Source organism: Stegastes partitus, unplaced genomic scaffold (genome assembly GCF_000690725.1).
Source record: "Stegastes partitus isolate 25-593 unplaced genomic scaffold, Stegastes_partitus-1.0.2 Scaffold19, whole genome shotgun sequence".
NCBI lineage: Eukaryota > Metazoa > Chordata > Actinopteri > Pomacentridae > Stegastes > Stegastes partitus.
This window is the reverse complement of record NW_007577750.1, coordinates 235956-253670: the sequence shown is the minus strand read 5'-3', so window position 1 is coordinate 253670 and position 17715 is coordinate 235956. Positions and strand designations below refer to the sequence as shown.

The window sequence follows — 17715 nt, the reverse complement described above, 5'->3', positions numbered from 1 at the left end:
ACCAAGGAGAATTTGGTCAGATAACAGCATATCTACCAACGAATCAACCACCTGACCTTGAGACTACAGTCCTAATTCTTCCTCATACAACTCAATTTAGCTGTATTGTTAGTATGTCTGGTGTGAACTTCTCTTAAGGTCATTGCAGATCATTCTGCAGGAGATTTAGTTCAGTGTTTATGGCCACTGTCCCAGCACCCAGTTTTTTCTGAGCTTCAGCTGGCAGGCAGCCACGCTGACATTATCCTCAAAGATACCTTGATAAACTTCCTCCTTGTCCAGACACCGAGGCAGCAGGCAGCACCAAATCACGATGCTCCCTTCACTGTGCTTCACTGCTCTGATGAATAATAGTTGCAGATATTTTAACATCTGACATTTAATATTCAATAACTCTCTTTCGTTTCCAGTGTGTTTGACAACCTAAGAGGTATTAGTCTAGCTGTCTTGCTTTTGTAAGTTTAAGCCATTGAAAATAAGTACTATCAATCAAAATGCATGAGTAGGAATAATTTTGGGCTTAACAGTATAAACTTTTTTTCTATGACAGACTCATTTGGTTACATACAGTTAGATTGTGAGTGAACAAAAGTTGTCTTACATTGTGCATAAATGATTCAGAGAATGAAATACTGAACTTAATCCCAGATCAACTGCACATTGAAGAGACTTGAAAATTGTCTTTTGCTGGAATGTTACAATAAATGTATGCATCATTAAGATTTTTGTGTTCCGTGTGAGTGAGCTGTAAGGAAAACTTCCACACAATAAGGTATTATTGTTACGGTCACGGTGGCACATGCATGTGAAACCATGCGATCGTGGATGTGAAAAGACGGACAAAAACTGGAGTGATGCTAAAATTCTTTGAATCAACTGAAGAAAGTCCCATTTCCGAGGGACTAATTGGAGGCGGATTAAAATGTTTATATCAGACAGTCTTATCAGCTCTACTGAAGAGGCCATCAGACACTGGACTCCCAGCAGTAAAAACAACATTCATTTGTCACTCATGCCAGGATACTAATGATAAGTAGAACAATTATGCCATTATATCTGCAATGTAGGGTAGAAGGACAGGATGAGGGAAAGGAAGAGAGTAAGAGGGGAGAGTGGGAGCAGACAGTAGGCTTGGTGTGTTGCTGTGTTTAGGATTTCATCGCCCAGACGACTACAGACTAATCCCTGAAGACTCCTTCCTTACTTAGTAAATACTTCCTTCCATCTGACTGACAGAAGAAGTGATTTCTTCTCCAAACAGCAACAGTGAAACAGAGAAACTAGTCTTACTAAGGCAGCGAAGTGAAAAAATATATATTGTAATTATGTTGTGAAAGTCTTTGCAGTTTCTTCCTAGTATGAGTCCAATGTTCTTGAGTACAGCCCTAATTTGTGTCTGGTTTACCCATTAAACTGGCCATCTAAATTATTTAAAGAATTCAGCTTTTTAACGTAAGAGCTACCTCCAGAAAAAGCACCCATTATGTTCCCAACCAGTCCCTTAACATACCACCGGATCAAAGTAACATGGTTTGGGTGGAAAGCAAGTGAGCTCAGTCTTTCTATACACTGCTAACTTTTGTGAGTTATTCTAGCTGCACAATCAGTTCTCCTGCACAAACATCACACTGGAATATTACCCGGCTGATCTCCACACCGCTCAGCACTGTGTAAATCTCTAAAAGGTAAAAAATAAATAAATAAAAATAAATAACTTGTGTAAATCTGTCAGAAAGAGTTCCTGTTTAGCAGCGTGCTGTAATATCTCATCTAGAAAATGGCCTTAAGACAACAGCCAGCAGCCATAAATCTCCATTTCAAACGAGCACATGGGAGAGTATGTAAAGTGCTGACAACTGTGTGTATTTTTAGGGCTCATCTCTATGCAGTGAGTGGCTGTCGCACAGTGTGCGGGGTATATGTGCGAGTGTTTGACAAAATGTGGGATAGAGAGAGTTAGCGTGACTGTGTATTTAAGTTGGCAAGCGAGTGTGACCTCTGATGTCCACTTCCTGGATGCGGTAATTGTCCAGGATTTTGAAGAAGTATGTCAACTGAAATGGATCTCCTGAGCAGCAGCAAACTGAACACACACACACGGTCGCACAATGATTGAGAGTCAGCGATGACACTATAACAGCACTCAATGGATTTCTACTCAAGTCAGGTCAAATATATTTATAAAGCACATTTAATAACAACTAGAAGTAAACCAAATTGTCAAACAATTCAAAGCAATTCATAAGAAGCAATAAAGCACAGTGGCTAAAAGACAAATCTAATCTAAAGAGGTAATAAAAAAAGTAACATAACATATAACACAACACAGGATGAAATCAGGATGTCAGGTTCTCCTTGGACTGAATGCCACAAAGAAGAGGAGGGTCTTTCTAAGGTCTGAGCAATTCTCACATGGAAAGGTACATTGCTCCAGAGATTAAAAGCAGCCACCGCAAGGGCTCAATCGTCTCTATTTCTGTGCCTGAATCCATGAGCACCTAGTTGGTTGACCTCAGTGCTCTGACTGACGTATGAAGATGCTAAATAAGGTGAAACCAACTCATTTAAACCCTTAAAAACAAACAATATAATTTCAAAACCAACCCTGAAACAGACAAGAAGCCAGTGGAGGGAGGCCAATGCTGGTGTTATGTGATCACACTTTCTTTTTCCTGTTAAAATACAAGTGGCTGCATTTAGTAGCAGCTGCAGACACTGAAGAGAAGACTGCTCTACACCCACATAAAAAGAATTACAATAGTCTAACTGCAAGGTCGGAAAGGCAGGAATAACTTTTTCAAAGTCTTGCACAGAGAAAGGCCTTCACCTTGGAAAAAAAAAAGTCTTATCTGAAAAAAGGTTTGGAACACTGAGCTGTTCTGTTTCTGAATTTTGAAGGAACTATCAAACATCACACCAAGGTTTTTCACAAAAGGGGCAAAAATGCCATCAGGTTCATCCAAACGATCCAGTAGACCAAACATAACAATCTTAGTTTCTATTGGAATGTGAGATGAGGGGCCAGGGTATTAAAAACTAAACTTAAATGGCAGTTTAGAAATAGAGGAACTATAGCTACAATACATGATCCTTCAGAGAAACTGTTATAAATGAAGGCATATTCACATGATCAGTCAGTTAGAACTGAAGAAGCTTCTTTGATGAGATGAGGTGAAACATCTTCAAGAACCTAAACGAGAAGGTCAAGCGCTTTCTACTGAAGCTCCTTGAATTACCATGGCCTAGAAGACTTGGAATCTACACAGACATGTTCACATAAAAGATACCATTAAAGGAATAGTTATTCACTTTCTTGCTGGGAGCTTAATAAGCAGATTGATGCCAACCTCATATCTGTTTGTGCTGGTTGCTGGCCCTCCTGCAGCTTCATTTGTGGCAGAGACTGGAAGCAGACACAAACAGTTCGCCTGGCTCTAAAGCTCTCAAATTAACACGTTATAACTTGAATTTTTTATTTTTTTATTTTGTCACTCAAATTATACAGTCGACAGTTTGGAGTTTTATGAGAGGCTATGCGTCATGCTACTTCTTGGCTGTGAAAAACCAGCTGGGACTCCAACAAAACACTCCTTCCAGACCAGAAAAGGGTCGAGCACATAGAGCACATAACCCCCTCAAAAATGTCATTTTTCCTCTTCGATTTTTGAATGAGCAAGACAAACGAGTTGTGACATACTGAGCTTTATAAATTCTGCAGGGTAGATTTTGATACTTTTGACAGAACTAGACTAGCTGTTTCTGTTTCCAGGCTATACCCTCAGCAGCTGGTTATAGCTTCATGTTTCACTGACAGATACAAGATTGGTATCAATCTTCTCATCCAACTCTGTCAGAAGACGCATAAGTGTATTCTGTAAAATGTCAAACAATTCAAGTACAGAAAATGGCAACAAGACCAGAAAAGTGCTACGCTAACCGGCATGTCGGACACAAGAGCCGCAATGGAAGACAGAGGGAAAAACAGCCACAGTTAGTCTGACTACATTGTTTCTTTGCAGCAGCCCAAACGCCTGGATTGTTGAAGGGTATTGACTCTGAATAATCCTGCTTCCCTCTAAATCCTCATCCTCTGACTTCAAACACTGTGCAAAGACTTTCAATAGAATCTGGCATCCTCCCAACTTTCTCTCCTTCAGTCGGTCATTCTTCTTCTTCGCATTCTTTTTCACCCTCTGTCCTCCCCTGGATCAACTGTCCAGCCTTGAATCACAAAGCCAAGCTCAAATTCTGTGGGAATCTCGAGGAGAGGCCCCTGCGATGGCTGACATACACACACACCCACCATATACGCACACACTAACGCTCCCCTTGTAAGACTGACAACAAAGACGGACAAAGAGTCTGCTAAATGAAAGGTCCCATACAAAGAAGCGGAGAGCAGGTTGGAAAAGATTTGAAGGCCAGTTGTGAGAATTAACCTATGAAATCTTCAAACAAACCCAACCACCACTCAAGATATTCAATCTGTGCGAGCATTCATCACGCATTCATCTTGCAAAGCATGCAAGGCTGGACCACTGGAACTGGTCTTTTTTTACTAAAATTTAAGCCTTCACATCTTTTATTCCCCACATAGAAAGATATGTTCAAACCTTTAATGTCTGACAAAAAGACCTGAGACTACTCCTCATGTGGGGGACTAATGGTTTGCTGGAAAAACAAGACTCAAGAGTTTCAAACAAAGGTAGAGACCCGAGGAGACTTGAAGTAAATGCACAACATCTGCAAGCTAACATGCTCAAAATAAAAATGATGATGTTAAGCAGGTGCAATGTTCACCACAGTCATCTCAATTTAGCACATTAGCATGTTCTGTTGAGGCTTAAGGGAGAATCATTCATTTTGCAGGAATTTCATCATAAACCAAAGTAAAGGACAAACTGAAACTTTGACCTGAAGATGGCACTAGATGTAAAGTTAAAAAGGACCGTCAAAGTCATTTCAGTTCATCCTGAGGGGAACCATGTCTAACAAATGCCACAGCAACTCATCCAAGCTCTGCACAGGCTCACTCAGCAACACCACTGTCAACCTTATGGTGGCGTTATAGGAAAAGTCAAGGCATCCTGACTGCAGCATTATTACCTGAACAAACTTCAAGTCAGTCCATGCAGCAGTTGTTGAGATATATAAGTCTGGACCAAAGCAGTAGAGCAGACGTGTTCACCATTCCAGCTAGAATGGCTAAATAGCTTTAAGGTCTACAAATACTTAAATGTGTTGAACCTCTTATATTGTACTACTAGGTGTTCTTTCAAAATCATTTGCGGCATCATAAAGCAAAAAGCAGCTTCTGTGTGAGGCTGCCTGCTGTTTTTCCAGAGTAGCAAGAGGAATGTTCATTTCAAAGACAAAAGATCCTAAAATGCATAGTCCTATAAAAAGTAGCATATTTTCCCTGACTGAGGCGAGCAGCCAATTTGTGACCAACATAGAAATTTTACTGGAAGCAAACACTGTGTTACTGTAGTCAGTGATGCAGCACTGCTCAGGGTTGGTCACAGCACAATATCTGGCCTTGGTAGGAAATTACTGTGTTGAAACTTGAAATTCTTGGAGAAACATCGATTGCAAAAGAGCAGTTAAGCGTGGTTGCTGCTGCAGCACTGCTTTTAGAACACCTTTTCCCCCCACAATGTCTCTAAGAGAGCTGCCCGGTAATCACACAGGAATATTATTTAAAGGAAGTGCAAAAGTGTATTTACTAAAATGGTGACTTGTGAAGCAGTTATTCAACAGTGTGAGTAAGTCATGTGAGTTAGTAGCATTAGAGTTTGCACTTTTCTGCAGATTTAACAAAGAACTACTTCCAATACAAGTTTTTTGGTAGGGTTTGCTCATTTTCAATAGCAGAATATCTGAAAATGTCATCAACTAACAAGGTGATACAAATGTTGTATGTACGTAAATCTTGCACGCTTGTTTCATAAAATTGGAGCATAGAGAACACGAGTGCAACCTGACAAACTATAAACTAATTATGGAGAGCACTGACAGCCACAGTAAGTTCAATGTTGTCAACCTCTTGCCAACTGCTTTCACCTAAAAGATGAATTAAATTAGCAAAGTAAAGACAAACAGTGCTATTTTCAGCCTAAATGTACCCTTAGATAATAAATGTAAGTTTTACTTTGGTTGTTCCTCCTGTTTTTCCACTACTAGCCAGGGGCTCTAAAGATGGCAGGGTCCAATGCCATGTAATTTGTAACAAGGTCTCTCTGCAAGACAGGTAAAAATAATGCCATCAAGGCCCAAACAAACTTGATGAATATGCAGCTCACAAGCTCCCAAGGGGCCTGGATCCCAGGGAAAGTTGCCCAATTGGTAATCCAACCTCGCCTCTGGGGGCTATAGTGGAGCTTATAGACTCTTACCAGGCTTTCAACAACCCAAAGCACATTACATGAGAAAGTCACACTAAGTAAATAATCTAAATAGATTCAACAGTGATATAAATAATGAGTCAAATTAAGGATTCCGTTCTTAAAAGCTAGAGGGGGCTAAGATTCATTCTGATCTGAATGTGGAATATGTAAATAAAGGGTATGTTGCCGTCCAAAAAAAGCAATGCGTCTCCAACTTTGCAGAATTTTTCATCACAGAATGATGAATTTGATGGGTTGATACAATTCTCCCCCTTATTAAGACAAATAAACCATTTGAAAGCACACTGAATACAAAGTCACAAAGCTGAAAATAAAAACCTGCAGATACATGCAGTCATAGGGAAGCCATCTTACGTGATATCAACATTCTTTCATATTTGCCTGTGACTTATAAGTTCTGGCAAGATCACAGTAAACAGTTATACAAAGGGGTGACAAATTAAAGGAAAATATTTAACATCTGATCTCTAGAGCTCGTTGTAGGAGTCTTATGATTAAACATTTCTATCTCTCAATCTCTTCCAGGATGACAATAGCCCCATCCATAGGGGATGATAGGTCAATGAATGATTTCATAATATGAAAATGATAGGAATCAGTGTTCGTACAGCTAAACACCTATGGGAGATTTTGGACCAATGTGTGACAGTGCTCTCCACCACCATCATCACCAAAACCCCAAATTAGGGAATATCTTGGTGCTTATCCCTCCAGAAGAATTCCACAGACTTGACGAATCAATGCCAAGGCACATTAAAGCTGTTCTGGTGACACATTGTGACGCAACACCTTACCAAGTCATTTGATGATATATTTTTTCCCCTTTAATTTGTTTCCTGTCTGTACATTCCAGAGTTTCACAAAACTGAACTTTCGTTTCTTATTTGCAGCAATTCTAAATACCACTCGATGTGCCTCAGAAGTCAGCACATTCAGAAGCCCAAGTTGAAATCTATTTGAACTCACAGACTAGCCGTTACATGTTCATTTTGTCTGTTTTTCAATCAAATTTTAAATATTCTTTTATAGGATTCAAACCCAGGATGTTGTGGTGTACATGGGCGTTAGCCAACTGAGTGGTGACTTTACTGGACTCAACCATAATTTAGGCACTGAAATAGAAACTCTGCTGCAAAAAAATAAATAAATTTTTAAAAACCCCACAAAAACACAAAATAAACTTACATCATCTGTCTAATCAGCAGCAATCAAAACAACTTTACATCCCCCTTACTGAGAGCTCCTTGTTGGGCGCAGAGTGCGTTCTACTAATTTGACAGCTGATTATGGTCTCCTCTCAGTCAAGCTGTGGGGCCACTGCCATTCAACTATGTTCCTTTTTCAATTCAAAGAGCAAACGATGGGCAGTGGATCCTTTAAAAGCTGGTAAACAGAAACACAATTAGCATTTATGAGCAGAAATGACAAGCCCGAAGAACAACGGGCTAGCTTTCCACTTCAGTGATACCAGCGGTCATTCCTGCCGGTTTAATCTTGCATTCATCAGCAACACTCGGGCTCCTAACAAAACACTAGCTCGCAATTAAAAGCGATGCAAATAAAAAAAAAAAAAAGCAAAGGCTGGCTGACTGTGTCTGCTGGATTCCTGTGTCTCATGTTGACTAGAACTTCTTTTTTTTCCCCTTCCCAGGCTAGAAACCAAAATGACACACTGACTGGAAAGACGGCCACAAGCCACAGAGTGTTAATGGTCACAACAGCTTCATGCTACAGACGTTCAAGCAACAGAAGCATTAAATTTATAACAGCCTGTCTCAGCTGGCTCATCAAGTGGTCATGTAGTATTGTCGTATATTTTTTTTAAAAACACATTTTTACTAACCCTTGTCCAGTTTTTATGTTCTCATGTTGTTGATGTTTTTGGCTTTGTTCCTATGAAATACTGCTGGCATGTTGGCTGTGAAGTGAATCACATAAACAGCACAAGTACTTTCTTTAAACGAAAAGCTTTCATACATGCACTTATTTTGTTTTTTAGAGGCAGAAAAGAAGGCCAAAACCAGTCTAATGCCTGTGCATGCATGGAACCAGGAGATGATTAGCTTAGCTTAGCATAAAGAAACAGAGGAACTGCTGACCAGGCTCAAATCACCTCTAAAGCTCACTAATTAACTCATGGTATCTTGTGTGTTTAATCCATAAACAAACAAATGTGAAAAGGACAACAGCTGGGATGGAGTCTCCACTGGTTCCCTGGCAACCTCTCAGAAAGACTCCTCTGTCTCACATGTGATATAACTGGAAACTATGAATAAAAGTGCATGAATGTAGTTAAAGCTGAGTTCAGGTTCAGTTGAACTATCACTGACACCGTGACACACCAGCAGGGAGTGAGCACAGATTCCCGATTATATTATTTACACAAACTGCCGCATCGTTGAGTTTCTGTAGTCGGCACAAAGCAACGCTCTGCTTTTCCCTAAAATCAGTGCTTCTCCCAGAGGATGGCATGTCTTTGATATGGTGATCTCAGACCGTTTTGCTATGATTTGAGCAGCTGTCCTCAGACACTCTCTCAGGCTTCTCAACAGCTGATTCACAGTGAGTTCTGTTTGAGTTTTATTTGACTCCTGCCCCACAGGGTGCTTGGATTGCACAGGTTGGTTGCCATGGATGTAAGACAAACCTGCACAGGATGGGGAGGAAAAAAAAAAAAAAAGATCTCCCCTGAAGCTTTGCTCAGCAGGCCGCATATTTGCGCGTTGTGCGGGCAAAGTGCACAAACCTCACAACCACTGAATGAAAACATACAGTCCTGAGAGACTCACTGACAGACCAGGAGCTGCAGGGAATAAAGTGATGTGCTGGAAAGCTCAAAGGGCCTCCCGCTGACAGAATGCTATCAACTCATTCTCTATTCTTTCTATTTTTTTTCCTTATCACGGCTATCTTTTGGCTGTGAAATAGCCAGAAAGGCAGCGGTTAGGCTCATTTAAGGACAACATATTGAAATGTTGCACCACATTTCTCCCAAGAAAAGAGAAAAATGTGATGAACCATGACTGCGGGATGACTTTGAAGTTCTTCTTATAATTAACAGCTCAAGCGCTTGTTTTACACTTATTTGCGTTACTGATTATGTTAAAGTATTGAGCGGTTTTGCTACATAAAAGATACCCTTGAAGATTTTTTTTTTTTTTTTAGAACTGTGGCCCATTACAAGCACAAAATCATGAGCGTCAAGTCCCTCAGGAAAAAACATTCTAAATAGCATTTTATGGGTTTGTTTTATTTCTTGGTGTCTCCCGAGTGTTTCAGACTGTTATCCAGCTACATTCCTCTGTTTCTTCATCCCCCTCTTCCTCAGCTGCATCATATAAAGATGCCTAATTGAAGGCTTTGCACAAAACAAATGACCACATTAGCCTACCCCCTTTTAAGTAGTCCCTCTTCCTGTCTGTGGTTGTAATGCATTATACACTCCGCTTGTCGTCTGTTGTCTCTCAGATTACAGTGCAGGCTGCCAATCACTTGGAGACTAAATCTATGGGACTTGTTGTTCTGCTTGCTCCCACCCACCCACTAGGAGATAAATCTTTCCTGTCTATTTTCCTCCTGCACATTACAAAAGTGAATGTTGAAGCAGAACACAGGAACACAAAGTGTTGAGGGCAGCCACTCAATGCAATATTTTTTTTGTTATCTTATTTCAAAAACAATCCGTAAGGTTGTTGGCCCCTTTTTTTTTTTTTTCAGCCTCCATTATAATCTGAAAAACACCCAAAACAAAACCCACAGTCACACAAGATGAGTGAGGAACAGTTTGCTCATATTAATTCAGCATCATTGAACACTCCCTAGATAGGAACGACGGATTAAATGCTTGACTTGTGATTCTTTTATGTCTGCACATGAACAGCAAAAACAGTCCTTTTTTTCCTACCCTGTTAAGATCTAAGAACCTGCCAGACATTTCTGTCCCTCCGTGCTTCCCATACATATTGTGCTACAGTGAGTCTTCTCCATGTGACAAAGGCTGTGAAAACATCTACAGCCAAATAGAACAATGCCACGTGGGTGGTTCTAGTGTGCGTGTGTGTGTGCGCACGCATGTGTGTGTGTGTGTGTGTGTGTGTGCGCGCGCGCATGTGTGCGTGTGTGTGTGTGTGTGTGTAAACAGACACTGAAGACTGTGAGCCAAAAAGTCTGCATCAACATTTGAACAAGCATCAGCTTTCATCAGCGCAGATTTACCTCAAGAGCAGAGCAAACAATATTCAACAGGTGGGGAGGAATACTTTGGCTTGTAGTAAACACTATTTTCACATGTAATTTGGTTGGAATACCAAATACGTCACAGTTGGTGTTTATCAGCTCGTGCTAAGCAATATCTCTAAGTAATCTAAGCAATAACAAGAGAAGATGTGTTTGGATTACAGCTGAGAGTCTTAAGTAGAAATATCCGAGTTTTAGATTAGCGCTATGAAGCAATGAGCAGGTCTTCGACTTGTTGCTAGGCAGTTTTGCCGCTGGTTTTACGATATTCCCCAGATTGACCCTTTGCGGCAGTAATACAGCAACAAATGCAACCAAAGGTGAAGAAGCAACAAAATGCGTAAAACAATGCAGAACTTCAGTGACTAAAAATCCGCTTTGTAAATGTTTTATGAGGAAGCAAATATGGTCAACACTATTGTTAGATCTCTAATTTCTTAGATCTGTAAGAAACACTGAATGCAAACCTAAAATTGGGGACCTTCAATCTATTTCACATATAACAAGAATAACCATTTTAAATCATTTGTCCTGCAACAGTACTAAAATTCTCAAATATGAATATATGCAGAGGTTTGGACTGTTTGCTAGACTTAATCAAGAAAGTGTTGATCAGATTACCAAATAATGAAAATAACTGCCTGGTTTCATTTGCAATTGAAAAAAACTGAATAAAAAAGAAATCACAGCCTTGCAACAGGACAGAACAATTTAATAAATATGATATTTAGAGCAGTTACGCTACAGCTGTGACTCTTAAAGGCGCAACTTAAATGACTGAACGTCTGTTGCCACTCGCATTATGCAGCAGGCTGGATGTTGGAAGCAGCCGCCAATGTTTGTTGACTGATGGGAGACGATGTTGACAGGGAACTCTGTTTGGTTTGGCAGTCGTGCACACTGGCTGCCATTCCACAGACGGAACCGTGCGAGTGTTGCTCATTTTTGTGTGCAATTTTCAAACAGCTACCAGCTCCTGCAGCCTTGTTTGACTTGCTGCCCTGCGTGACCGAAAGTCTCAATACCTAAACCAGAACTTCAAGGGGTAGAAGGAAAAATACACGTAGAGAAATTTAAACAGGAGTCTAAATGCACATTAAAAAGGATAAAGGTGGCAATATTCTATGATTTTATTCCACCAACAAGTAGTGTCTGCGCAATCAAAGACTAATATACTGCAGATTATTCCTCTGTGCCACAGGGCTCCATTGTCCTTCCTATCACTGAATGTGGTGTATTTTTAGTTTGATCATGGATTCACCTTCCTGCTGATCACTAAATGTGCATTTTAAAAAAAGCCTGAACAAATGCACTTTGTAGCTTTCTGTGAGTAATGAAGTTTGATATAGTTAAGTCAAATTATGTCTTTGTGAGCTTACATCGTCAGTAGCAACTAATCAGATCAGTGATGAGAACTACAGAAAAGGTAAAGAAGCCTTGGACCTTGATGATGTTTGCAACAAGGATTTTATGTCAACTTCAGAGCCTGAACAGACACATCAAACATCTGACAGCAAACACAGGGCATTGCCCCTGCAAAACCGCAAAACTAAAACACTGTGATCACGCCAGACTCTCCCATAAATCATTTGAGCTGAGGAGGAGGATAACAGCACGTCTTTTAAACTGAGAGGCATCGTTAAAGTGAATTGGCTTAATGATATGTCTGAGACTGTACATTAAAGTCATAAGCTCTGGATTTGTTGCCCACCCATTTCTGGCCATCATATGACAGATATCAGCCACCGCGGGAGAAACATCCCACACTGGGCAGGAAAAGCACTCAAGACAGAGGCAAGTTGCTACCTGCAAGTCATTGTTGAGTGAAAGGATGGAGAGAAATGGAAACAACACATGTGCACAGACGGATGCCCACTTTAGCTTGTTTGAAGATGCGTCCGTGATGGGATAACTGTTATTCCGTTGTCTAAATCTGAGGGTTTCATTGTATTCTCAGGAATACAATGCAGCAGGACACCTTGCACAGAAAAAGAGGTTATTAGTAAAAGCCCCGGTACATATCCCTGACAGACGTTTACCCCTACACGCGGCCTCCCGAGCCTCTAACAGGAACAGCCAACTTATCTAATCTGAAGATCAGATGCTAGTGGTAGATGTGGAAGGAGGACAGACCCTGCTCTGTTTGCTCTGAAGTGGAGCCTTATTACACACTCACCGATTCAGCCACTGTTTTTACAGCACCCACACAAACCCCAAAGTCCTCAGTGTCTACTCAGAGCTCAGAAGTACACACAAACATCCACACGTGTGTATTATCATGATAAACATTTGCGCTTATGAATTTACAACGGCGATGCACACACAAACAGAGAGCGGTTAAAGCTTACCTTGAAAAGCAGCCACATTGCGCGATATGAGAAACTTGAGGCTGGAGCTGGACGTCTGGAGGAGGTTCTGGATATCTCTCCGGGCCGCCACCTGGTACTTCTCCTCCATTTTTTTCGTGCAGCACGTCAGATTTTTGGACGCACAAACCTGGAGGTCTGAACCTAAGAGTCATCAAGATGAAATGTTGTGATTTTAAAGCATCGTGGACAGCAGCAGCCAAAGTTAAAATGGGACAAAACTCAATTTAGATGGGATAAAGTACAACATATAAAGCAAATGTAGTCAAATATATCTGATAACATTTCTGTATTTTGGTGCACCTTGTGTAATTTAAGCATGAAGACAAGTGTCCTTCCCAGCTGCCATGTGTATGAGTGAGGAAACAGATTGCATTGTGATTTACAAATCCTTTCATCATGCAGACTAGTTTCTCATCCAGATAAAATGTCTTTGGGGTTTTTTAAATACTCTCAGGGGCATTTTGTGTTTTTCTAAAATAACCACCAGGTATTTATTTTTCAGAGGAACAAACACTTTTCTCTGTGACTTGAATCTAAAACACAAAAGGCATAAAGTGAGTGCAGAGATTTGCATGTTGTCTTTAGGGTGCTCTATTTTCTTTTACACATTCCAAAGAAATAGCAAATCAGGTGCATCTGACACCCTAGATGGCCCGAAGGCATGAATACGTGTCTAACTATCTTCTGCATTATCTGCATGACAGACTCGCGAAAACTGACAAGAAGCTTTCCTAACTTTAGAAACATTAATCAACAAGGGAACAAGATACTAGCAGCTCAGTGAGGCTCTGACGCTGGAATGCAAATATGCCCCCAATCACAATGAAACGTTCATTCATTCATTCATTCATTCAGCGTTTGATTCTGATAATTATTTCAAAGCCAAAATGGTGGTAGACATTCCTAAAACATGAGTTAAAGACAGGACAATAATGTTTTTCTAGTGGGGCACAAGGTTTTTTAAAAAAAATGCTTGAGTGAAGCAAGAAAACCAAAACATCTCAATCCTGAGGGAAGATCTGAGTGGAAGCGTTATCACCTCCACTCAACTGATGTCCTGAATTTTCCACTATGAACAAATGTAGGCTGTCTGCACACATACGGGACAATCAAAACATCTTAAAAGCGACCCAAAACTGTGCAAAAGCCCTTCCTGACATGTCTAGGCAATGTGCAGGGGCTGTTGCCAGAGACGCTATCAGCTCGCTGTGAGGCTTCAAGAGTGAGGAGGGAACAGAGCAGAGCAATGGAGGAAATTCAAAGCCCTCCCAGATAAGACAACATGAAAGTGCCCCAGGTCTTGCTTTTTTAACCTAAATGCTTCCCAGAACTATTTGCCACTTCCAACACAACAGACTGCAGCATTTTTGCAGCCGAGGCGATAGACCTCCGACTTGCTGTGTTCTGACCTAAACGGAAAGCTGTCTGGCTCTTCTTATCAGACAGGCAAATGTGGAAACAGCTCTCTCTCTCTCAGATTCCTGGAATTTCTGGGGGCTATTTTTCACAAACCTAGACTCAATTATAGATAAGTTGCAAAAAAAAGCAAACGACTACACTTCTCGCTATCTCCCATTACACTATCTGATGTATTTCAGGACGTTAATCTGAATCCATCAAGGAAACGATTTACATCTTTCGAGATGCATTTGGACTTGGGAAAACCTTTGAGCAGTGCCAGAAAGGTCAGCAGTAGTGCATTTAAACAGTAGCAAGTGTTTTTACAGGGTTAGTGCCCACTCAATCAGGAGCTTATCATCACTTAAACTAAAGGAGCCCCCCCCCCCAATGCACACAATTTATCTCAGAGAAAGTACCTCTCAGTTTGCAAATCTGCACTGAAACAGCGCAGAGGCTTAAATTCCACACAGGCTGGTTTAAGGGGGCAGGAGATGGTGATGGTATTATAAGGGTTATTTAGAGGTTTAGGAGGTATTTAAGGGTTTTTCTGTCCATTTCTTCTCAGCAGCAGGGGAACAGGGCGATGAAGTTTATAGGGAGCAGTTTGTGGCAGGATGGCAGTCAACACCATTAAGATTTACTTTTTTCCCAAAAAAAAGAGCACAGAGAGCAGCAGAAAGCCATCCAGTCAATGACAGCCTGCATGAAATATCCACACCCATAATTCCCTCCTCCAGTCTTGTACAGAATTACCATGGGTGGCGTTCATGAAGTTAAGTGAGGCCTAGTTTACCTAACTTTACACAAAATAATTCCTGTTTATCCCTGCAAGCCACTTATCTGCTGTAAACACCCAAAGGAGGGAGGAGAGATTTTTTTTCTTTCTTTTTCATCATGACCAACAAGAAATCTCAGCTGCTTTAGTTCCTGGTTTCATAGAATGAAAAACAACTTGATTTATAGGAAACCCTGAACTGCTGGTGATACAGGGAAGTAGACAATGAAGAAGGATGTTTTACAGACTCACAAATCAGAGTACAGACATTCATTATGAACCTGACATCCAGTTTAACGTGAATTAGAGTCAAACAGAAGAATGTATTTGTTTTATTCTTGCAGAAACTGTAGATACATACAAGATTTCCTCCAAATATCTTGATTTAAAGATGCACTTGAAGTCCTCAGGTTGCACTGTCTATGTCATTATCATAACTGCACATACACACGCCCTTGAAATGTGTTTAAAATGTGTGTTTTGTGACGCCAAGGAGCACTTGCAGAAACTAGAAAATGACAGGTTTAAAGGCATCAAAGCAGTCAATGAGCTGTGCAAGCAAGGTGTAGCCGAGTTTCTCTCAATCAGAGGAGCTGTTGATTGGTTGCTATGAAGATGTGAATGAATAAACACGCTGCTTGGTTTTGTGAGGGTTTTATCTGCTCATTTCTGGAAGTAAAATCTCTCAACATTACCTGGTCTGGGACTTAAAGGCAGCAACTGATTTGGTCCGATTTGCCTGAGTTGGAAAACTTTGCGCACTTCGTCGCATTTGTTAGAGCTTCCAAACCCTGATCCACAGCAGCACGTCAGGAAGAAAACGCAGTGCGTCCACAGCGAAACCATGTTATTAAAATCCCAAGTTAATGATTCCAGACAGAAAAAAATAATGACGCCCGTTCGGAAGTTTCCTCCTAAACCTTGATGCCAGGTATCAGGTGAGTCCGCATGTCAGGAATCAGCGTCGACCATGTGGCGTTTGTCGAGAAAACACAAACGCTCCGGATGAAGCTTTAAATCCAGACGCAGATGGAAAGTTGCGGCGGTGTGACTTGTCTGTTTAAAAGCGGCATGTTGGCCAAGTTGGTTGGACCGACAGCAGAGGCGGTACCGTAATGTTACCTGCACTCCGCGGCTGGATCCTTTGCGGAAGAGCAGCCACGCAGCGCCATCTAGTGGGTGATGCCTGGGCTCTGGTTTTACGCTTTATCATTGACGCTAAATGGCAATTAAAACATTATGTGGGCTCCAGAAATTATGTAATCTGAAGAAGTTGCCTCAATAAAAATGAACTTTCATCAGTAAAATCAGCTGAAAATGAGGTCGTATGTGTTTTTGTTTTTTTAGGGAAGTTTGAAAATGTTCGAGCTTAATGCAGCCTGAATGACATCACAAGTAATGAAGCAGTAGCCTACTCTTTCTTTTTTTTTTTTTTTAAATCAAATAGTTTCTTTCTTTTAAAAAAAAACTCTCATAAAAATTATCAGTTGACAAGGAGGTTATAAGTGGATTTCTTGGGGGACCTAAGTTTCTTTTGTTGGTTTGGTTTTTGTGCTTAATGTAGCCAGAATTACATCTTAACTACCTTTAATAACCTACACACTTTTAAATCCAAATAGTTTTTATTTTATTATTGATATCAGGAGAAAAGAAGGTTGCATTTGGATCTTTTTATGGTACCTTGTTTTTGTTTTGTTTGCCAAATGCAGCCAGAATTACATCTAACTACCTTTAATAGTGACCTGTTTTTATTTTTTTAATTTTTATTTTATTTGTTTTTGCATTAAACATTGATGTCAGGGACAGGGAGGTTGCATGTGGATTTGTTTTATGAAACTTTGTATTTTTTGTGCCTAATGCACATCTAACTACTTTAAATAGTAGGCTATTCAGCTCTGAATTTTCTTTACTTTTATCATCTTTACCAGCTGAACAGAAGGTCATGAGGATCTTTTATGGAACTTTTTTTGTGCTTAGTGCAGCCAGAATTACATCTATCTTAAATACTAACCTACTCAGTAACTGCTTTCTTCCTTTTATCATTATTATTAGCTGATAAGGAGATCTTATGTGGATTTTTTTTAGGGAAGTTTGAATTTGTCTGTTGCAGCCAAAATTACTACTGTAAATAGTAACATTCAGTTTTTAGATCTTTAATCGCAGTGTAAAATCCTATTTTAAATCTGATGTTATAATTTTAATCGCATTTCTACTGGTGTTTATTAAATTTGAAAGGGTCTGCTTACAAGTCAACTGAATGTGTAGTTTTGTCCCTATAACAGTTTTTGTACCAAAAACCTAACCCAAGCTTATTTCATGCTAGTGTTCAAAGCTCACTTCATTATTTCCTGAATGCATATTTAGGATGCAGGATTAGTGCATAGGTACACTGTCTCTTGTTCCGTGTGTACCAATACTTTCCTTGAATTTGAACTAGTCTGATAAAACTGACACCAGCACTGTTTGCAGACAGAAAACTTGATTCTTTAGTAGATTAAAATGTAAAGCATGTAAACCTAGTTGGAAA

General features: G+C 40.3%; 1 protein-coding gene across 1 annotated transcript in view; it reads right to left on the bottom strand.

The window, feature by feature from the left end:
- The window catches only part of gpc5a (glypican 5a), a 134763-nt gene extending 118692 nt beyond the window's left edge, over positions 1–16071 (bottom strand). Inside the window, exons 1-2 of the mRNA XM_008292615.1 lie at positions 15884–16071; positions 12992–13153 (exon numbers count right to left, since the gene is read on the bottom strand). Coding sequence (XP_008290837.1) covers positions 12992–13153; positions 15884–16034 — 313 coding nt within the window. The 5' untranslated portion in view covers positions 16035–16071. The remainder of the gene's footprint in view (positions 1–12991; positions 13154–15883) is intronic.
- Positions 16072–17715: the final 1644 nt, after the last annotated feature.